Source organism: Harpegnathos saltator, unplaced genomic scaffold (assembly GCF_003227715.2).
Source record: "Harpegnathos saltator strain DR-91 unplaced genomic scaffold, Hsal_v8.6 scaffold498, whole genome shotgun sequence".
Lineage (NCBI taxonomy): Eukaryota > Metazoa > Arthropoda > Insecta > Hymenoptera > Formicidae > Harpegnathos > Harpegnathos saltator.
This window is the reverse complement of record NW_020230313.1, coordinates 84,349-105,000: the sequence shown is the minus strand read 5'-3', so window position 1 is coordinate 105,000 and position 20,652 is coordinate 84,349. Positions and strand designations below refer to the sequence as shown.

General features: G+C 40.6%; 7 protein-coding genes across 9 annotated transcripts in view; 4 read left to right on the top strand and 3 right to left on the bottom strand.

Annotated features, from left to right (window-relative positions):
- The window catches only part of nompC (no mechanoreceptor potential C), a 15,973-nt gene extending 14,467 nt beyond the window's left edge, over positions 1-1,506 (top strand). For both annotated transcript variants that reach the window (XM_025302492.1, XM_011150123.3), the window contains 2 exons: positions 21-288; positions 947-1,506. In XM_025302492.1, coding sequence (XP_025158277.1) covers positions 21-288; positions 947-1,415 — 737 coding nt within the window. In that variant the 3' untranslated portion in view covers positions 1,416-1,506. The remainder of the gene's footprint in view (positions 1-20; positions 289-946) is intronic.
- Positions 1,505-5,889, top strand: LOC112589396 (short transient receptor potential channel 2 homolog). The gene is made up of 4 exons (XM_025302493.1): positions 1,505-1,773; positions 2,964-3,231; positions 3,356-4,253; positions 5,784-5,889. Exons 2-3 carry the CDS (start codon positions 2,969-2,971, stop codon positions 3,795-3,797), a joined length of 705 nt encoding a protein of 234 aa, XP_025158278.1. The 5' UTR covers positions 1,505-1,773; positions 2,964-2,968; the 3' UTR covers positions 3,798-4,253; positions 5,784-5,889.
- On the top strand, positions 5,795-8,213 carry LOC105188598 (short transient receptor potential channel 7). Its single transcript, XM_025302494.1, has 4 exons — positions 5,795-5,911; positions 7,296-7,444; positions 7,581-7,737; positions 7,806-8,213. The coding sequence occupies exons 2-4, from the start codon at positions 7,314-7,316 to the stop codon at positions 8,022-8,024; spliced, it is 507 nt and encodes a 168-aa protein (XP_025158279.1). The 5' UTR covers positions 5,795-5,911; positions 7,296-7,313; the 3' UTR covers positions 8,025-8,213.
- A 67-nt stretch (positions 8,214-8,280) lies between these two features.
- On the bottom strand, positions 8,281-9,865 carry LOC105188588 (pancreatic triacylglycerol lipase). Its single transcript, XM_019843881.2, has 4 exons — positions 9,762-9,865; positions 9,185-9,630; positions 8,703-9,054; positions 8,281-8,617 (listed from the first exon to the last, which is right to left on the bottom strand). The coding sequence occupies exons 1-4, from the start codon at positions 9,799-9,801 to the stop codon at positions 8,397-8,399; spliced, it is 1,059 nt and encodes a 352-aa protein (XP_019699440.1). The 5' UTR covers positions 9,802-9,865; the 3' UTR covers positions 8,281-8,396.
- A 1,141-nt stretch (positions 9,866-11,006) lies between these two features.
- shu (inactive peptidyl-prolyl cis-trans isomerase shutdown) lies at positions 11,007-13,181 on the bottom strand. The gene is made up of 6 exons (XM_011150128.3): positions 12,955-13,181; positions 12,634-12,877; positions 12,039-12,499; positions 11,781-11,969; positions 11,560-11,671; positions 11,007-11,436 (listed from the first exon to the last, which is right to left on the bottom strand). Exons 1-6 carry the CDS (start codon positions 12,996-12,998, stop codon positions 11,152-11,154), a joined length of 1,335 nt encoding a protein of 444 aa, XP_011148430.1. The 5' UTR covers positions 12,999-13,181; the 3' UTR covers positions 11,007-11,151.
- A 2,579-nt stretch (positions 13,182-15,760) lies between these two features.
- Positions 15,761-17,585, top strand: kappaB-Ras (NFKB inhibitor interacting Ras like 1). The gene is made up of 2 exons (XM_011150132.3): positions 15,761-16,171; positions 16,426-17,585. The coding sequence occupies exons 1-2, from the start codon at positions 16,073-16,075 to the stop codon at positions 16,930-16,932; spliced, it is 606 nt and encodes a 201-aa protein (XP_011148434.1). The 5' UTR covers positions 15,761-16,072; the 3' UTR covers positions 16,933-17,585.
- On the bottom strand, positions 17,193-19,896 carry Fa2h (Fatty acid 2-hydroxylase). 2 transcript variants are annotated; one of them, XR_003113528.1, is made up of 6 exons: positions 19,439-19,896; positions 18,517-18,742; positions 18,227-18,387; positions 18,015-18,147; positions 17,759-17,894; positions 17,193-17,694 (listed from the first exon to the last, which is right to left on the bottom strand). XR_003113528.1 is itself a non-coding variant. In XM_011150130.3 (6 exons), exons 1-6 carry the CDS (start codon positions 19,718-19,720, stop codon positions 17,609-17,611), a joined length of 1,008 nt encoding a protein of 335 aa, XP_011148432.1. In that variant the 5' UTR covers positions 19,721-19,893; the 3' UTR covers positions 17,193-17,608. The 2 variants fall into 2 exon arrangements, 1 of the variants encoding a protein (XP_011148432.1); XM_011150130.3 differs by having other exon boundaries at positions 17,759-17,878; positions 19,439-19,893.
- Positions 19,897-20,652: the final 756 nt, after the last annotated feature.

Here is a 20,652-nt window from a genome sequence, read left to right as displayed (position 1 = left end):
TGTGTGCCTCGTAATTCCAGTAAAGATGAATCCGGTACTCGCCTTCGAATATCTGTTCTTCGCCGTCTTCGGCCAAACTACCCACGGCGAGCTAAAGGTCGAGGTCAATCAGCCACAGTGGACCGCGGTCCTCTTCAAGTTGACCTTCGGCGTATACATGTTGGTCTCAGTAGTGGTGTTGATTAATCTGCTGATCGCCATGATGAGCGACACTTATCAACGGATACAAGCGCAGTCGGACATTGAGTGGAAATACGGGCTCAGTAAACTGATCCGTAACATGCACAGGTAAGCCTGCGACCTTCTTCAACAGACGCGATATACGTACTACGTCTTTTTCGTAAGTCATTTATTAAATAGAACGCGAAGCCGACCCCGAGAGACTGTGTCGCACATATTCGCCTGCGATAGGCGCCCCACCGATGATAACTGATGGTTATCTGTGCTTGAAGTAATTAAAAACTTTCACTATTTCTTTCCCTTTATTTACTCCGCGTCTGATTGCAGTGCAGACGCGTCGACGCGTTTATAAATAGAATAGCATTTATAAATTCTTGGCATGCTCACACAGAATCTCGCTCTTTCCCCTTTTACCGCCAATACCGATCAGATGAGACTCATGTGATGAGATACGCGAACAAAATACGGGGTGTGTGTGCGTGTGTGCGTGTGCGCGCGCGCGCGTGCGCGCGCGCGTGTATGTTGCGTGTTCAGAGTCGTTTTTCGCACATATAATAACGTAGCCGACATCTTTACATGTCTCTTCGCGATCTCTCTCTCTCTCTCTCTCTCTCTCTCTCTCTCTCTCTCTCTTTCTCTCTTCCTCGGTCCGGTCCCCTCGAGAAAGAAGAAAAAAAAAAAAAAAGAAAAAAGTAGCTGGCTGTAAGAATTCGGGGAGTTAACGGAGCATTTTCGTGTGTGTTGGAAACACGATTGCGTGTTGCAGAACCACTACAGCTCCGTCCCCGTTAAACTTGCTCACCACCTGGACCGTATACTTCATCAAGCTGTGCAAGCAGCGCGCCGCTAGACGCAAACGACCCTCGTTGGTGCACATGATGGGGCTGCAGCGCGCCGGTCGTTTGTCGCCCAGATCGAAGATGGGCGCCAAGTGGTTGGCTAAGGTTAAAAAGGGTCAAGTCCGTCCGAAGGACAGCGTGACCCTCTCCGTGGTACACCTCAGCCCATTAGGCAGTCAATTGTCCTTCAATAGTGCGACCAGAATAGAGAATGTAGTGGACTGGGACTCAATCAGGAAGAAATATCTCGCCCTGACTGGGAACGAACCCGAAAAGGATGAGGCGGAGAAGGAGGAGAAGGGCGATGAGGACGAGAACGAGGACGAGAACGGGCCGACGAACGCTACCAACGCTGCTTCGACGGCGCCACCAACGGTCCCGACACCGCCCATGTAAAGATAACGCCTCGTTCGTCCTTGTCCTCATCGAGCGTTGGAGCATAACGGAAAGGAAAAGAAGATGTATCAACAGCAGCAACAGTATGGCAGCAACGTCGTGGATCGCGCGACGCGCTCGCAAGCAAAATAAGCAATCGAGCAAACGAACGACTCGCGTTGCAGACTCACTTAGACAGACTTAACAGTGCGTTAAGAGAGATGGCATCTGAATAGTCCGTGAACAGTTCCGTGATAGTCGCGTAATCGCTACCGCAGAAACAAATCCCCAAGAGGCGATCTCAGCGAGAGCATCTCACGGGGATCCTCGAGCGATCCTCGATGCCGGCGACCGCAGCCTCTAGCGTTTAAACAACCGAGTAAGTAAAATTCACGACGTGATTCGTGAGTTTCGTAGGAGACGCGTAATTGGTGTTGTTTGCGCGACGTGAATGAATACGAAGCAATTTCTCGCCGATTCCCAACACCGCCATCACCATCACTACCACCTACTCATCCCTCTCTCTCTCTCTCTCTCTCTCTCTCTCTCTCTCTCTCTCTCTCTCTCTCTCTCTCTCTCTCTCTCTCTCTCTCTTACTCACTCTCTCTCTCTCTCTCTCTCTCTCTCTCTCTCTCTCTCTCTCCATCTACATATCATGGCTAGATGCCTGTGAATGCTGCGAATCGTCCGCCACATCTGATCATCTGGCTCGCTTCATTGATTGTTATTACCATCGTCGTCGTCGTTGTTGTTGTTGTTGTTGTTGTTGAGTTCATTCATTCGCGGTACATCGCGCACCCACCATTCGTGGGATGCAGAATGTAATTTCTCGGTCGACTCGTTGCCATGTGACATCGTTTCCTATTGTAACGAGCTGTCGCTGTGAACATTGATTGAAATTAAATGAAACTTGACTGCAGATCTCTGCAGATTTGCGTTTGTGGAGGAAGAGGACGAGAAATTTCTCCCTCTCTCTCTCTCTCTCTCTCTCTCTCATTCTCAAAGTTAAGTTCTCAGTTAACTTCGATTAATGTTCGGGACGCAACGATCCGCAGAGAGAAAGAAAATATCCCTGGCGAAACAAACGTATAAAGGCGTTCCACCGAACGTCGCGAAGACGTTCCCCGATCAATCGGACGTCTTTTGAATATTTGCGATGTTTGGGATAATTGCACGTTATACAACATACAATACATCATGATCTCCCCCCAGTACCTGTTGTCTTATGCGCTTAGCATTAGAAATGGTACCCCCGCCCCTCCCCCCCCCCCTTTAAGTGGAAGTGCGTCTCGCTCAAGGCGCTTGGATCTCCCTTCTGCGACAGAATCGAGGAATCTGTGCGACGTGTGTGCGGTAGCATATAATACCTTGTATGGCTTGAATTCAATTCTCCATTCGACGTACGACAGTAGCGCGCGACTTTAGCATGTATCCGCCCCTCCCCCCTTTCCCTCCGGACACCACCGAGCAGTGTCGGAGAACTTTCTTGCATAAAGACAGCATGCATTCGCGCGTATTTATACGAGAGACGTCTCTTACGAGACACGCATTATTGACGCGTATTTACAGTTAGCATGAGTCCCATAACCGCGGTCGAGTTCTTGTTCTTCGCCATCTTCGGTCAGACGACGCACGAACAGTTCAAGGTAGAATCGAAGCAGCCCTCCTGGACGACCGTGCTCTTCAAGCTCGCCTTCGGCATTTACATGTTGGTGTCGGTGGTGGTGCTTATTAATCTGCTGATCGCTATGATGAGCGACACCTATCAGCGGATACAGGCGCAGTCAGACATCGAGTGGAAATACGGATTGAGCAAGCTCGTACGAAATATGCACAGGTAAGAGAACAAATGAGAGATATCTAGATAATTAGGGACGAATTGATAAGAAGAAGAGGAAGAAGAAGAAGAAGCGACGTCGCGACGTCGCGTCGCAATAATCGAACCGATTATGCCCGCGCAGGACCACTACGGCACCGTCCCCGCTCAACCTCCTGACCACGTGGATCACGTATCTCTGCAAGCTCTGCAAGAAGCGCCTGACTAAGAAGCAACAGCGACCCTCCCTGATGCATTTGATGGGCGCCGGCCGTATGTCCCCCCGCTCCAGGATGGGCGCCAAATGGCTGTCCAGAGTGAAGAAGAACACGCAGGTCGGCCACAAGGACAGCGTTGCCCTGTCGGTCGTCCACCTGAGCCCCCTCGGCAGCCAGTTATCCTTTAGCAACACCGTCAAGATCGACAACGTCGTCGACTGGGAGGTTGTCAGGCGCAAGTACAGAGATCTCTACGGCGAGCAGGAGAAGCCGATCGAAGAGAGCAAGGAATCGACGGAGACGAATCCGTTGGCGGTCTTGGAGGGATCGTCGAGCGTCACCGAAAAGTCAGGACTGCCCGGGGCCTGAAGGGGAAGGGAAGCGGGCAGGAGGGGACAGAAATCATTCAGGACAGAGATCATTCGCCGATCAGAGATCAGGACCAGAGTTCTGTACTTCTCACGGAAGAGAGAGATCGCGAGACGCGAGCCGTTCTCGCGTCTTCCTTTTCCCGCGACTCGATGCGCATCGAAGATGCGTTCGATCGCGCGATTAATTTGTTTGTACATATGCGCGTATGTGTACACAGGGACGAGCCACAGAGATGCATATACAGTGGTACCCTGTATCAGTATCCAATTCTTTTCAAATAAACGCCTAGTCTCTCGATCTAGAGACCTCGCTGTGTACGGTTACTAGCTAGCAGCGCTACCCGCTCTCCTCCTCGTGATCCACACACGTCTAATCGATTACCTGTACCACATTTTAGAGGCTACCATGCGGAATATCCATGTGCATAGGGATTGTTCCACGTCACGTTTGACGGTTAGTCTCATTGCATTATCTTAATAATGTACATTTTTTTCTCCCATTTGGAATGTTCTTTTTTCGATCATGCATAAATATATATATATATATATACATACACACACACATATATATATATTATACACATATAATCACATATATGTATATATATATATATATATGTACACACACGCGTACATATTATATATGTACGTATAAATGCATACATAGAGCGCAATTGCGTAACTCTCTCTCTCTCTCTCTCTCTCTTTCTCTCTCTCTCTCTCTCTCTCTCGCAACGATGCACACACCGATCATTATGCCTGCATCATGTTGCTCACGTAATATTTCATAACATAATACCGGCGCTCGATGTATATTTGTAGAATGTGTATATACGCGAAATAGCTGCGCAGAGCTATGATATCACGATCCGAAATTGCCTTCGAATTGGCCACGTCGTTACGCATACATACACACAAATCATCACGCGTTCAATGTGTAGCATGTGACATATTCGTTGGTATGTCAAAGTGAACGGTTGTATGTACGGGTGAACAGGTCTCAATCACTTTTCAATCATTCGCACGTTGCGTGATGTTCAATTGGCATGCATCATGTGTAAATGTGTACCCTGCGAAAAACGGTTTGATTGAAAGGAATTCAATGGGACAGATTTAATTTTCCAAATCGAGGCTACGGTTGTTGAGAATGTCAAATTCACTTTTACTGCTTGCTGTTCATGTACAGTGGAAGTGGTAGAAGGAAATTCGACAATCTTATTAACACTCCTGTTCCTGATTTCTCGTGGATTCGTGACTTTACTACTACAGAATTAATTTCTATAAAATTCCTTTTAATTTCCTCGTTTCTTCACAAGGGCTGCGTATACAGTGTATACCGAAATGCAGCTCTCACGTTCATCAAGCCACATTCATCTATTCGTGCGTTTGAATGCGTCTAGAAACTTTTCACCGATGTGTATACCAAATGTGAACAGTGTTACACTTTTGAATTTACTCAGTGCCTATACTCGTGAAGATAAAATTGCGCTGCTCTTCCTCCCATCGCATGTTCTTACAAGTTTTTTCACAAAGTCCGCAGACCTTTTTCGCCGATTTTTCCTGAATAAAGAATCGACGTAGTCGATTTCCAAATCGTCAGCATGAATTTTTACGATTTTTACGATTTAGAGGAATAGAGGAAGAACTGTAAATACATGTACAAAATACATTTTTCTGCTCATAGTCAGAATATGAAGACGAATGAATAACACGATGCATTTTATTATCGGCAGTGGTGTAGTGACAGAGTTTGCAAATATAATTTGCAAACACACATGAAGTACACATATGAAGTAAGAATGATCAATTACCAGTAGTTACCAGTAGGAACAATTTTATTATACTATACCACTGCATTAGCATAGGAGCAAGACAAACTCGAACGCTATGATTTTTGATAGTGCATAGTTGAGCGTATGACGATTGAGATTAATTCACCGATAAGACTTGTTTGATTTATCGATCTTCTTCTCTGTTTGCACAGTGAGAGTTAATCCGATCAATATCACGGAGTATCTTTTCTTCTCCATTTTCGGCCAAAAAGACACCGAAGATTTCACAATTACGTTGAAACAAAAGCTGCAACCAGGATGGACGATTTATTTCTTCAAGGTGAGAAGCGTGACTATTATCACTTTGTTTGTGATCACTTACAGGATGCTCCATAATTATTGACAATATTTAAAGTGACTGATAGAACTCGCGAAGATAGACAGAAGAGCATCATATTATTGAATATAAATTCTCAAACTAGCCGTTTCCGAAATATTTGCTTCATTCTTATATTTTATTGTATTTCTTTTTCTCTCCTTGGATTTATTTCTCTTCTTAGTTATTGGATAGATTTCCAGAGATATGAAAATTGCAGAAATAATTTCTCTTTCTCTTTCTCTCGTTAATCGTTTACTTTGTAGTCGACATCGAAAACGTCGCAAAACGACGCTCCTCAATATTCGCTAATTAAAGTTATGAGGTTATCCGGTCAGCTCCAATTATAGATCAATTTCCATCTCAACTCGATGATAATCGACATTCCCTATTACGATAATCTGACTGTTGAAAAGTTGATTCTTGGTTTAACGAAAAATTACTATTTATCACTTGCCAGAGCACTTACTAAGCGCGGCTGAAGCATCAACTTTATAACGGTCTTTATCTGGTTATTCGGTCGTTACTAGGGATGCCTAGGAGCGTATCCTAGCAGCACAGATGTCCAGAGGACGTCCAGAGTACGTCTCGAGGACGTATGATCCTGGGGATGTCTCTTCATCCTCAGGATCATCCTCAGGTCCTTAGGACGTCCCCAGGAGAGAACATGTGCTATCAGGGTAGTTATCTATCTATGATTTTATCAACGCGCGCGTCGCACTAAATCGACTCCGCGCTCTCACAGGATCCTGACGCTCCTCACGCTCCTCGGAAGCGGGAACAAGTGCGCGTAGTACTTTCAATTCCGTAGTACGTAGTTACGTTACGTTTTGCTCCTGGAATGTGCCGCGTTTCTCCTACTCTACGTTCACGCTCATCAGCTGACCTCCTCCCATCAAGGCTCCCGAAGGGTTATTCTCCTCGACTGATGTAATGCAAGCACGTTTAAGCGTTTAGGACGTCCACCGACGACGGCAATACCGTCTGTCAACGACGTGTCGAGAGCACCGAATTTTGAAAAGTTATGACAGATTGTAATTCGTAGAGTAAGTCGAGTAAGGACGTGATGTAGATAAGATGAGGATGTAGATAAGATGAGTAATTAAGATGAGGAGTCATCTTCTCGCCGTTTTAGAGGACGATACCGGTGTCGGTGTAACTGTCATTTGTAACACTAAAGGTGATGATGGTAGATTTAAGTAAGTCGGGAGACTCCCTGTCGCGAAACGCAACTCTCTCTCTCTCTCTCTCTCTCTCTCTCATTCGCGACAGAACCGTTAACGTCTTGTCCGCTATCTGTCTTCTATCTGTACCTAAATTTAACAAATATTTCGTGTCATTTCAACAGGTGTCATTCTCTCTATATATGCTCGTCAGCGTCATAGTATTGATTAATCTGCTAATTGCCATGATGAGCGACACGTATCACAACATTCAGTCGCAGAGCGATATCGAATGGAAGTACGGTCTCAGCAAACTGGTTCGCAAAATGCAAAAGTGAGTGGACGCGGTCGTATGCACACGTCGTACGTACACATATACGGCATTCTGAAGATATTTCTAACGAAACTCTCATTTAAAATACACAAAGCTGCACCGTCATGCTTACTTTTTAATCCTTAATCTTTCGAAGGACAAAAACCGCACCGTCACCGTTGAATCTTGTCACCACATGGGTGGCATTTCTTAAGAGAGTTTGTAAAAGGAAACACATCGCAAGGCAGACAACCGACAGATCACATGGATACATGGAACCTACCATGCATCAGAATGACTTTCCAAAATCTACCGTACGTTACAGACTGTCGATGCATTTTTATCACTCACTTACAAACATTTTTTATCTTCTTGTTTTCAGAATAATAGGATACTTCCGGTGTCGCGAACGAAAGGCAATGTCAATTTCTCATTACTTCAATCGAGCCCGGCTGACAGTCAATGGTCCTTGAATAATGCTCCAAGAATACAGAATGTCGTCGACTGGGACATAGTGCGTCGAAAGTATCGCGTGCGATTTGGAGATGAAGTTGAAAAACCGTCCGATGGAGGAGAGACAACGCTTGCTGCAATGGCTTAAACAGTCGAGTTAGCTTAATCCGACATATTCCCTCGTTGAATATATAAGTTTCAATAACATACGTCACTTTTTATCACTACTCTATTTTATATCGTAATGTATTTGTGATAAACGTCGTACGTAGATAAAATACTTTCTACTCTTTTGTACGTTTCCCGCGGTACTGCTAATTTATAAAATATATGTAAGCGTGTAATATATATATATATATATATATATATAAACGTATACACACACACACACACACACACACACACACACATATATATATATATACACGTTTCTCGGATCGGAGAGTAACTCCGAGAGTATATATATATATATAAACGTGCGAATGTTCTTCTCCTAAATTTCGTCCACTTCTCTCGTTCGTTATATCTCGCCTTTTCCGAACGGTGACTGCGCATTGGTTTCTAGGTAGTAGGTACCTCGAGTGTCAGTGCTGGTGAATTCACCCATGATAGCGGTGGCATTATCACCGCATTTATCCAGCTGAAAATCCATCCAATTGGCACATTGTAACGCGACGAAGCTATCGGGACGCACAATGGACTCGGCGTAAAACTGATGCGATCTACCGTGGCTGCAAAATTCTAAACACACGAGATGGATGTATCAGTTTGTATCGCGACCACATGACGAAACTAAAATGTGAGCGTGTAAAGAGGTTGCACGTACGTGTTGAAAATATCGGACATCCCGGTTGCCTGAACGTCCCTCCGTTCGGATAAAAGTCCGCGTGGCCGATCGGCCGAACGAAGCCTAAGCTACCAGCGCAGGTGTGGATAACGTCCACAAAATTCGCATCTGTCGAGTCGAGTCGTTCCTTTGTGTCCTTCAGATAGGGCGTTTCATACGCCGGCCTGGCCGGATCCAGACCCGTGATACGGCCGAGTTTCTTCGATGACGAACTACCGACGTGCCCGGCTACGTGGGCGCCCAAACTGTGCCCCAAAACGTGAATGTCGTCAAAGGAGGCCTGGCTCTCCGATCCGAGAAATTCTAGAAACTCAGCCACGTATCCTCCCACCTAGACGTAAATTTACCGATTTATCGATTTCTTCATCGTTTACTTCATACCTTACGATCTCGTTCTCCTCGACTCGATCTCCTTTGACTCTATTATATTTTGCAGAATGCACAAAGTTTTTTCTGTTCACCTGACGAGTGAGTCTGACGGATGTTAGGTACTCCTTGTTTGAACCGGAGAACCAATTGACGCAAATTATGTTGTAATCTCCGATGCTAAGGTAGTTCCGTCGAATATCGTGATACCAAAACGTATCTCCGTTTTCTGACCACCCATGAATAATGATCTTGGTTGGCCATTCGGGATTAAATGGAGAATTCTTTAGCTGGACGGTGTCACCTGTTCGTAAAGTAACAGCTTGCTCCTTGTTGTCTTTGGTGTAGAGATCATACGTCACGTCCTCCGCTTTAAAATCCAAATCGAAAATAGCGCCAATCACCGCGTGATCGTTTGGAATAATCGACGTCGGATTCATTTCAAAAATTCCAGAAACACTGTCTTCAGGATGGATATCTTGAAGATTTTGAAATAATGACCGGTGACCTGCAGATTGGACCATATCATCGACAGGCATATCTAAAAATGAAAGTAACAAATAATAACGTAAAAATACACGATGACTTTACTTGTACTGCGTAAAACAGGGTCTTTTCTTATCTTTTTTACTAAAAAACTTAAAATCATAGATACGAAGGAAACTAGATTACTTAAAAACAAGAATGCGCAGAATGTTGCGACAATAGCCATTGTTACACACACACTTTACCACAACTTTTACGTTGCGGTCGGGCACAATTCTTTATATACGCTAGTGTTACATAAACCGAAATTATCCTCATATCAATCGACCCATAAAATTTTATTGCCGATGTCGAATGAGAAAAATAATGATCGCTCTACGAACTTCCGGCGTTTGTTTACTCCAACTTGAGTGTGTCGACTTTGCTATTCCGTCCCGTGGTAGAATTGGTCAAATATAGACTGCGAATTTTTACAAAGCACTTTATTTTTCATTTACATATTAAAAAAACTCCAATAGAAAATAATAAAGATGTTACTGATATATCAAATTTTAACGGTAACATAATTATCATGATATATATATATATATATATATGTTTTTTGGTTCGGGCTTATCTCCTTTGATCATATGGCTCGCATTCTATAACACATTTACGCATACACCTTTTCCTAAATATATATAGAACAAAAAAGTGGATGATACACGAGGTGTTTTGTACAAAGGCTCGAAAACAATTTTAATACTACACACACATACGCACACGCATACACGCACACGCACACACGCGTGCGCTACATATAGTGTTTATGTTTATATATATATAGCTTTCTAACTACTATATATGCCAATACTGTAGCTTCCTATTACTTTTTCTAGGACTTTTTCTAGAGCCTCTGTAATAATTTCCTGCTGTGCAATTGAGATGTTAATCCCAAGTCTTAAAATTCACCAAATTTGATCATTGCTAAGCAGTATGTTAACTTTTATGATATTATAAATTATAAGTATAAATTTCATTAATTTCTCAGTTATTACTTTATACTAACGCAGATATCGCAGATGAATTATATCATAGTATAAAGTAACAAACATATTGCTATTATACATTATGCACCATACATTACTTGTTTAACATAAAGTTTATAAAGTTGTGCGTATACCTCTTACGCCCAGCTAAGACACAGGGGAAAAAAGAAAAATTAAATGAAAAATTGAGAGCCTTAACATTGAGATACATTGAGGTATATAAAATAAACAAATTACTATGAACAATTTTAAGCTAATGCAATAAATGTAAATCTTATTTTGAATATCTTACCGTCAAGATTACAGTAACTTAAATGTGAAATGCGTATCTATGAATGAATAGCAGGTTCACTTTTGTCGTACAAAATGAACACTTCATGTAAAATGTAATCACATAAAAAGAAATAATCGAGGTCGTTAATAATCTTAATAACATCGATCATCGATAAAGAAAATATGCAATGACAAATTTAGAGAAGATTAATGTTTAAACTTTAATGTCTTTACTTAACTTTAAAAATTAACGTTTAAACCTCGAAACTGTAATTTCAAGCATTGTTCTTCTGAAGGTACATGACCTCTTTACCATATCTTATGTGCCTAACAATGCTCAGTCCTGACGCAGCGGCTTCTTCACGTATGATTTCGTGCTCCTCTTCTGTGAAACCTTCAGGCAGAGGTTGTCTTGTTATGTTGTTTTGTACCGATTCGCATAAATCTCGTGCGGCTTTACGGAATTCATCGCTTTTCGTTTTATTCTGTTCCTCAGATTTGAAACAATTTTTCCACAAACGTTTCTCGATTTCCAGGTACTGGCGCTGCTTCGTATTTGTCTACAGAGAAATATACAAACGTATGTGTGTGTGTGTGTGTGTGTGTGCGTGTGTATACATACGTATAAAGCTATGCTTAAACGAATCGTTTTACTCGGCTACAGGATATTCCTTTTGACTCACTTGTTGAATTGCTTTCTTAATAGATTCATTATGAGGATCTAATTTGTAAGCTTTTTGCAACTCCTTCATTGCTTCATTATATTCTGCGATACATAGCAGAGCTTTGCCAAAACTGAGAGAAATATATGAAAGAATATGGTTTCATTATAATGTTGATTTAGTTTGATTTGATGTATGCATAATTCATACGAATGGTTGTATCATTTATCGATACAACTTACTTATAATGCGTTTTAGCTGTTGGAAACGGCACCCGGTTACAGACCATGCAAGCGTTGCGTGGCATGTCCATTTTGTTGTAACACACTCCAAGATTAGTGTAAGTTCTAGAAAGTAATTCGTTCATTTCTTGCTCCTCTGCGCTATCCTTTAATTTCACCATCTCCAGACAATCCACAACCTTTTTGTATCTAAAGAACGTGATGTTGAATACAACTATACAGCGTGCAAACTCCTTTCTTAAATCATTCATTACTCACTCTCGTATCGCATTTTTGATACGTTGCTTCCGAAAATGATCTTTAGCAGTTACAAGCCTATGTTTGACAGATTCTATCACATTAGGAAATGACTGCTTTTCCTCAATACTGAGGTTATAATATGTGTCTGCAGATCCATTGTCAAGGAAATCAGTCAAGTGAACAATGAACGCTACTTCCACGTTAGGAGGGATGCGTGGTAAACAGCCAATAGCCCTGTAGGCATAGTCAGGATGCAGCCAAAATACTGCTACCTCATGCTTCCGCATACTACATATAGCTATCTCTAGGCCTGGAATGATAATGTTCTGTCCTAGACGTAACGTTCTTGGTTTTCCACTAGCGTATGATGAATCAAAAGGTTCATCGTTGTCCTCAAAATATCCTATATAATGAACAGTGACTTGAGCATTGTAGGGTACGACTTCTCCGATACCTTTTTGCTTAGTGAATTTCATCACCTGGACAAAAAAATTATATTATTATACTTACATTTGTAATTTTCTTATTATACCTATCAGGATCAATGTTTAATGAAATGTTATTTTTACAGAAAAAATAATTTGCAACATACACACTATAAAACTTAATTTACCTTTTCATCTGAAGTCAAACTTGTCATCTTACTTTTCAATTTTGCGAAGCTTATACCATGAATCAGCAAAGTTTCTTGATCTTTGTCAACATCCTCGTTATCTTCAAAATCATTCATGTTCAACATATCCAACATCTCCGCATTACTATATTGTGCGAATGAAGTATATGCAAATTCTTCATCCTCATCGTCACAATACTGTTCTCCAATTTCAAACATAATTCCATCTTTCGACAACAAATCTCTGAAATAGACTTTAGTTAGAATAACCATATATACTTTCATATAATGCAAACATATTGTAAGTTTATGTTAATTTACTCGAGTTTGAATCCTTTCAACGAAGAAAATGAATGCTCCGCCATTTTTCTCAGTATTGAAATATTATTTTAAATATTTGGCTCACAATTGCTTCGAATTGTTTTTTCTTAATTCATTAAGGCTATTAGCCTCTATCGGTATCTCGTCGGTGGTTATGGCCAACCATGGCCAACTGCGAAAAAAATATTCTGATTCTGATTCTGATTCAATGGGTGCATTCAATACTACAACCGCTCACTGAGCGCCAAGTGAGCTCTTGCATCTGATTGGTGTATATTTTTAAATCTAAAGGAATATACCAATCAAATGTAAAAGCTCATTGAGCGCTCAGCGAGCTCTTGCATCTGATTGGTGTATATTTTTAAATCTGAAGGAATATACCAATCAAATGTAAAAGCTCATTGAGCGCTCAGTGAGCTTTTACATTTGATTGGTATATTCCTTTAGATTTAAAAATATACACCAATCAGATGCAAGAGCTCGCTGAGCGCTCAATGAGCTTTTACATTTGATTGGTATATTCCTTTAGATTTAAAAATATAATCAGATGCAAGAGCTCACTTAGCGCTCAGTGAGCGGTTGTAGTACTGAATGCACTCAATAAATGGCTCTGAGCAGAGCTCAGTTAAGTCCCTTGCACTTAATGCCAGGCAACAGGCACTGAGAATAAAAATAGACCAATCACAATAGATTATTCTTGTAATAGTCGATTGTGATTGGTCTATTTTTATTCTTATTGCTTGTTGCCTGGCATTGTGCACGGGACCTAACACTCTCTATCTCCTACGCCGGTCAACGATTACGAAAATGGTCGCGAACATAATGGCCGCGTTCAGTAGACTCAACAGTTGGACAACATTACTAGATCTTCCACCGAATCTCGCTCCTGATTGGTAAATATTTCTGGGTCTATGAAGAATCTAGAAGAATGCTCCAATCACAGACAATAATCACTAAGCGCTCACTGATCACTTTGTTCTACTGAACGCGGCCAATAATAAGTGCCCGTTTTTTTTTTGCAACTTTTGGAACGCATCCCGACTCGAGAAGAATGAGAGTCACTGGGTACGTTCAGCGGAGAAAATCGCTCAGTGAGCGATTAATGACTATTGGTCCTTACTGTTAGATCCTTACATTCAGACCAAGGCTGCGTTCCGATATTCACTGCCAGCACTGAAATTCTATAGTATAGGTGACACAAACTATGTATTTTCAGTACTGGCAGTGAATTTCGGAACGCAGCCCAATAACGTTGACGAATTACTCAACGGTTGCGGAACTGTTGAATGTCGTGAACGCACCCACTGCTCCGCCTGCGGAGTACGCCTGCGCAGTGACTCACAACGAAAGGCGAGAAATGAAATATACGCGGTGGGACATATTATAATAATACAGACTCAGATGAAATGAATACTCCAGCATCGAAATGGAAATGAGGGGGAGCACAGAACAGACAAGAATCATCCGATGTAAGTCTTATACTCCGGGGGACATCCGAAAAAGGTAGAGATAAAGAAACATGCTTATGTTTTTAAAACAATACGAACTTAATTAAGAGAATTAAGCTGCATTACGATAGCTGCGATTCTGCTATACATTTATACGTGATTTATTGTTTCAGCAACAGCCATCTTCTGTAGCAGAAGCAATGATATTAGATACAGAAGTAGTTGTTATAGCGAATTTTGAATTTTTGGGACATACAGACATGGACATGGAAGAAGGAAGAAGGAGATGGAGAGGATGAAATTGATGATGCAAATACGGATACCAAACCAAATAAAGTAACGTTTACTATCATCTTGCGTTTTAATGATATTGTTCACGCTATTTGTTCACATAATTTCTTATTTTTCAGGCATAAATAATAATAATAATTCATTTCATCTGAGTCTGCATTATTATAATATGTCCCACCGCGTACATTTCATTTCACGCCTTTCGTTGTGAGTCACAAACAGAGCCATCTATTGAAGAAGAAGAAGAAGAAGAAGAAGAAGAAGAAGAAGAAGAAGAAGAAGAAGTTGAAGTTGTGAGTCACTGCGCAGGCGTGCTCCGCAGGCGGAGCAGTGACTCTCATTCTTCTCGAGTCGGGATGCGTTCCGAAAGTTGCAAAAAAACGGGCACTTATTGTTATGCCGCGACCGGAAATACGTATGCAGGTTTTACCGTCGAAACCTGCAAGTGGATGTAACATCGTAGTTCCCTTCTCAAAATGGATGCAGATGGCGCCCTTTCCCAGTGTGGAAAGTCGGTGTCGCCAAAAACGCCGTGTTGGCCGCTCTCACGTTCCTCTCTGGTGGCAATAGAAATGAGAATTCTGATTGGTTTATTTCCTTATGCGTTGTGCATTATGCCTTTATGTAAGAGGGTGTGCTTCCCGCTTTAGGAACACTGTTACACTATGTTACATAGTGCTTTATTGGCTACATATTATCTACACATCTTGTTAGATAATGCATGGCCAATAAAATGTTTTCGTCTAACACGGTGTTTCTTGCTGGAAAAATGGCCAAAGACTGTTAGGCCGGTTGCATACAGGACGCGGCGGAAGTTAAGCCAGCGGCACACGGTGCTTGTTTTCGTGCTGGATTGCTTGCTGGATGAAAATACTGCGTTCTGATTGGTACATTTCCGAAGATGAATGGAAATGCACCAATCAGAACGCAGTATTTTCATCCAGCAAGTAATCCAGCACGAAACAAGCACCGTGTGCCGCTGGCTTAAGTTAAGGAATATCGCAGTAACGCAGCAATCAACGTGCGCATATCTTGTAAATACTATTTCCGTGCAAGCAAGATACCGAATGGCTATCGCAGTATTTCCTAGCCAACTTTCACCGTGCGGCAAGCGTGTCGCATTCTGTGCAACCAGCATTATAGAAAGTGTGTGTGTGTGTGTGTGTGTGTGAGAGATGGCGTTTAGTATTTAACATGACTATTATGAACGGCTGGAGCCACATTGAGAGGAAGAGAGAAAGAAAGTGAAGAGATCCAACTCCACATGACCAGAAATGTAACAGTCAAGTCAGAGAGAACGACATAAAAAAGTGTTTCACAGTTTTCTTATGTCATTACGCGAAAGTGTCGATACCCTGTGAAGAAATTAGATCCCAGGTATGGGGAAGACCACGAGGGTAGTCGTTTGCGGGATGAAAGGAGTCGGGAAGACCTCCTTGTTGGAGCAACTTATATACGGGAACATTGATGCCAAAACTGTATGGATTTGGATTATCCTACTTGAATTTAATATAGTCTTCGATTAATAAATACGTTCATTAAAAATTCTGATAACAAAGTACAGATGAAATTAATTAGTATCTTTTTTTCATTATAATTGTCTTATTTAGTATCTGTGTTTGATTTAATCGAAAGCTTGTTATCTGATCTAACTTACATTATCTAAATAAATTGCAATGTAAGAAACTTGAGCAATCTGTAAGAATATACGAGTGTAACAACAAATTTGCAGGAAATTCATCCAACGATAGAGGACATTTATGTCGCTAACATTGAGACTGATCGTGGAACAAGGGAAAAAGTCAGGTTTTATGACACAGCTGGACTGGAATCTCTACAGAGTAATGCAAATAATCAGCAACTTCCACGACACTATTTGGGTTTCGCAGATGGCTATGTTTTAGTATATGACACTAGCAAACCCGAATCTCTAGATGTACTTTTTCCATTGAAGAAGGATATCGATAAGAATAAGGATAAGAAAGAAATAACTGTGATAGTTGTTGGTAATCGGACAAAAACCGATGCTGCATTGAATAATTTGGAGAATACAGCGAGCAAAGCTACCAACTGGTGTACCAGAGAAAAAGTTAAACATTACGAAGTAAATGTTATGGATAGAACTAGTTTGTACGAGGCGTTTATGCATTTGTCGTCTAAGCTAAATCCACCAACCAATAAAAGTACATTTCCGCAATTGAGCATGGGCAGGAAAACTGTCAAGGCAGAAGCACAATGATGACTGTTCCCAAAGATTCGGCGGAATCATGTGAAAGCTGCGGTAGTCATAACATAAAGTTGTTTATATATAAATCTTGTACTCAGGTATAATTTATTTAATAATCGGTCGAATGCACGGGTTTGTGCATCAACGGAGACATGCTACAAGATCTCAACAGCTATGTATATGCGGGCAGTATGTACTTCTTTATTTATTCTGAATATATGTGTGATACTAGGCCTGATACAAAATAAATTATAGCGCTAGGTATTGTGTACTTAAGATATCACAAACTTTTTAATTTAGCATTATTGAATCGTAGACGAAGTTCAAATGTAAGTATTTCAATATTTTACAGTGAGATTACAGTGTTATATCGTCGCTTGAAGGCCTCATTTTGTAGTGATATCGAATTTTGATCATTAATTAATTAATATAAAACTGTCAAATCTTCCTAAAGCATTGTCTGTACTTATATTGCCTTGTAGAAAACTGAGGAGTTTGGATTAAATTTGCGTGCAGAATTGTATGTGTAATTATTACAAGGAGAACGTTGCTTATTGCTACAATATGCATAGTACTTGGTATAATTATAATTGTGACTATATAACTGACTATATAAATGACGAATAATTTATCTTGCAGAAATATAGAATAAATATTAATAAATATGAGAATCTTGTGTTAATATACTTCACCATTTCAAAGGTTCGTCCAATTTTCTCAAAGTCAGATTAGTTTTGAACAGTCGATCCCATAATTCACTGGTAACGCCAAATCCTGCAACGGACAATCATCAGTTCTCTTCAATGAATAATCGCTAATGATAATTCTGGGCAATCACCTCGATTATGATGTATGAAGTGATGATAATTGTGTTTCCTTTTCATCGTGTATAAATAAGAATTAACTCGCGGAGCTCCATTATGTAAGTAATAGTGCATCAAGTCGTAAGATAGGTAGCCTGTAAAGTGCGGATGCTAAAATTACAATTATACAATCATGACGGTCTGTTGCAATGACGATGATGAGGTCGGATGATTAATATATCGATGAGAAATACTTCAAAATTTACGGACACTCAAAGAAAGATAGCGTACCCATTATATTACCAGCTGCGATGAGATGGAGCATTGTTGGAGAGAATAAGATCTTATAAATTTGCCAGAGTATTCCTGCCACAATGACGCTAAATGTCGGTGGAAACATCAATCTCCGTCCATCAAACGGTGCCTGTTAACATAACTGCTAATTAATATTACTGAAATTAATTTGTGTCCAGTTTAAAATATCGCGCGAGGATGTGTGTCACCTTATGATGATTTCCGTGAAACAAAAAGTGCAGAATAATTAATAATCTCGAATTGTGCGGTGGCTTGAGATGAAATATTTTTCGATGCACGAAATATTCCATGACGGTCCATATAAGTATTCCCAGAGTGAATGGTAGTAAGATCCTTTGCGATGAAACGACTAAAATAGGAAACCGCGTGATAGCAGCTGCGACGACAGTGCTGGAACACGCTTGTTGTGTGCGTGTCTTATTTCGTGTGTATATGTGTGTGTGTGTGTGTGTGTGTGAGCTGCATGAGCGCAATTTACCGGGATCCGTCGAGATATTCAAGACACAACCCATGTAAAAGAAATACATAAATATAGGAATCCAGATGATCGGAACCAAGTACCACGGCGTGACCGATAATATTTCTAAAATATCCGATTGGAAGAGTCGGATGGGTCGGTTCACCGGCAAGTTCACCCATTCCCAATATCGGTGGCCCATAGAACTCACTTGTTGTAAAATTGGTGCATCCCAATTCACTGGATCCTAGAATAAAGTGCTGTTTCATTAAGAATAATTTCTTTACTTTCTTCCTATAATATAAAATACCTCATTTTTTCATTTCTTAACATATCTAAGACAGTTATACTCCCTTCCGTCATTTGTATGAAGGCCGAATAAAAAAGCGACTACTTCTTTTCGTCCCGTAATATTAATAAATACCGTGAATCTTGTCATCTTTTCCAGTCGTCACAGACCCTAAGCTAGCATTCGTCATATAAAATATTATTTGATATCGTAAATTATACCGACATTATAAGTTATTGTTATTATGATATTATAAAATTGTATTGATAAATTGATATATAAATTATATCGATATCGATGTACGATTTGATATCGTACATTTTTCGTAAACTTTAGATCGTTTGTACCATGAAGGCACTGACGAAACAAGATTTACAACATTTATCGGTTTATCTGGATAATTACGTTCGTACCAGTGACAAGTAAAATGAGATAAAGCCTCTATAGGAGTGATATAGCGAATCGACCGGTCGTAGATAAGCCTGTGACAAGTTATATGCGAACGTTCGTCAACGTGAAATAGAATAAAATATTGGTATCTATGTGGGATAACTTTCAAAATGACTCTATTGGAATACACATGTGATTTGGCAATCACAATAGATCTTTTACTATCAACACGCACATTGCTTTAATGCCAATATTATTACTCACTTCGTATTCGTTATATCTTTCCTGGCGATGTACAGCGAACTCCTCGAGAAGATAGTAAGCAGATTTGGAATGTGAATGTCTCGCTAACGCCTTGTCTAAAATTTTACCTTTGAAACGCGCTAACGTGTTCTTCCCGCCAGGATGATAATTTAAAAAATTGTTAATATCATAAATGCGATCTCGATATTTTACAAGAAACTCCGTCGTTCTTTTCGTGTTTTGACAAGTTTCCGCTTTATTCGCGCGGATTGCACCAATATTCATTGCCTCGTCATTACCCATACTCACGCTAGGCTTTAAGTAAAAAACTTGTTGTAATTTTTAGCTCTATAAGCTGATATTCGAAGTAACTACGGATGATATCAGGTGTTACTGAAGCGCACTACGCATCTCACGCACTATCGCAAGTAGCACTAAGTAGCCGACGTTGTATGACTTGGTAATTTGCTGCAGTAGATAAAACTTTACTAGACATGTTACGTGGGAGGGCTCGACGATGACATTACATTTCATAAACAACTATACTATCGTAGCGAATGCAAGCGATTACTATCGCAAGTAGCACTAAGTAGCCGACGTTGTATGACTTGGTAATTTGCTGCAGTAGATAAAACTTTACTAGACATATTACGTGGGAGGGCTCGACGATGACATTACATTTCATAAACAACTATACTATCGTAACGAATGCAAGCGATTATCAAGGTTAATATTGTTACGTGTCGAAAGTTTACTGCAGTATACTTTGGAACGTACTCACAGCACTGTCAGTACTGGCAGTGAATATGAGGGTGGAAAGCACTCTAAATGAGATGCAAAACACACACGTACCGTGTTTTAAAAAGATACGTAACAGTTTCAAATGCATATCTGAGAATTTTTACATATCGGAGCCTTGGAACCTAGCGACAAGAGGCGACACTCTGTATTTGCATTTAAAAAATTATCCACATTCTACAAACATTTGTTGATCTGTTTCGCCAGTGATGAATAAATGTTTTCTCATGTTCGTGAGAGTTTCGAAGATATAAGAAGAAAAAGTACATCTTAGAGACGCAGAGAATAATAATTTCGCCTATGTATGAGTACGAATATAATATTAAATAGGTATACTATTCTATACATCCTGAGAATGTTCGAAAATATTCCAGTTTCGGCAATAAATAAGCTTTTATTTAAACGCTTTGAATCTTGTGTACAGTGTGTATCCTATT

Coding starts and splice junctions, on each gene's coding strand:
- shu (XM_011150128.3), bottom strand. CDS start 12,998: ATGGCGGAGCATTCATTTTCTTCGTTGAAAGGATTCAAACTCGA. Junction 11,970..12,038: donor ATCAAAAATGCGATACGAGA/GTGAGTAATGAA, acceptor CACGTTCTTTAG/ATACAAAAAGGTTGTGGATT. Junction 11,672..11,780: donor ACAGCTAAAACGCATTATAA/GTAAGTTGTATC, acceptor TATTTCTCTCAG/TTTTGGCAAAGCTCTGCTAT.
- Fa2h (XM_011150130.3), bottom strand. CDS start 19,720: ATGGGTAATGACGAGGCAATGAATATTGGTGCAATCCGCGCGAATAAA. Junction 18,148..18,226: donor TTCACGGAAATCATCATAAG/GTGACACACATC, acceptor TTATGTTAACAG/GCACCGTTTGATGGACGGAG. Junction 17,695..17,758: donor CTTCATACATCATAATCGAG/GTGATTGCCCAG, acceptor TGTCCGTTGCAG/GATTTGGCGTTACCAGTGAA.
- kappaB-Ras (XM_011150132.3), top strand. CDS start 16,073: ATGGGGAAGACCACGAGGGTAGTCGTTTGCGGGATGAAAGGAGTCGGG. Junction 16,172..16,425: donor GGAACATTGATGCCAAAACT/GTATGGATTTGG, acceptor ACAAATTTGCAG/GAAATTCATCCAACGATAGA.
- LOC112589396 (XM_025302493.1), top strand. CDS start 2,969: ATGAGTCCCATAACCGCGGTCGAGTTCTTGTTCTTCGCCATCTTCGGT. Junction 3,232..3,355: donor CTCGTACGAAATATGCACAG/GTAAGAGAACAA, acceptor ATGCCCGCGCAG/GACCACTACGGCACCGTCCC.
- LOC105188598 (XM_025302494.1), top strand. CDS start 7,314: ATGCTCGTCAGCGTCATAGTATTGATTAATCTGCTAATTGCCATGATG. Junction 7,445..7,580: donor CTGGTTCGCAAAATGCAAAA/GTGAGTGGACGC, acceptor AATCTTTCGAAG/GACAAAAACCGCACCGTCAC. Junction 7,738..7,805: donor ATGACTTTCCAAAATCTACC/GTACGTTACAGA, acceptor TCTTGTTTTCAG/AATAATAGGATACTTCCGGT.
- LOC105188588 (XM_019843881.2), bottom strand. CDS start 9,801: ATGGCTATTGTCGCAACATTCTGCGCATTCTTGTTTTTAA. Junction 9,055..9,184: donor CCGTCAGACTCACTCGTCAG/GTGAACAGAAAA, acceptor ATTTACGTCTAG/GTGGGAGGATACGTGGCTGA. Junction 8,618..8,702: donor ATGTCCGATATTTTCAACAC/GTACGTGCAACC, acceptor TCGTGTGTTTAG/AATTTTGCAGCCACGGTAGA.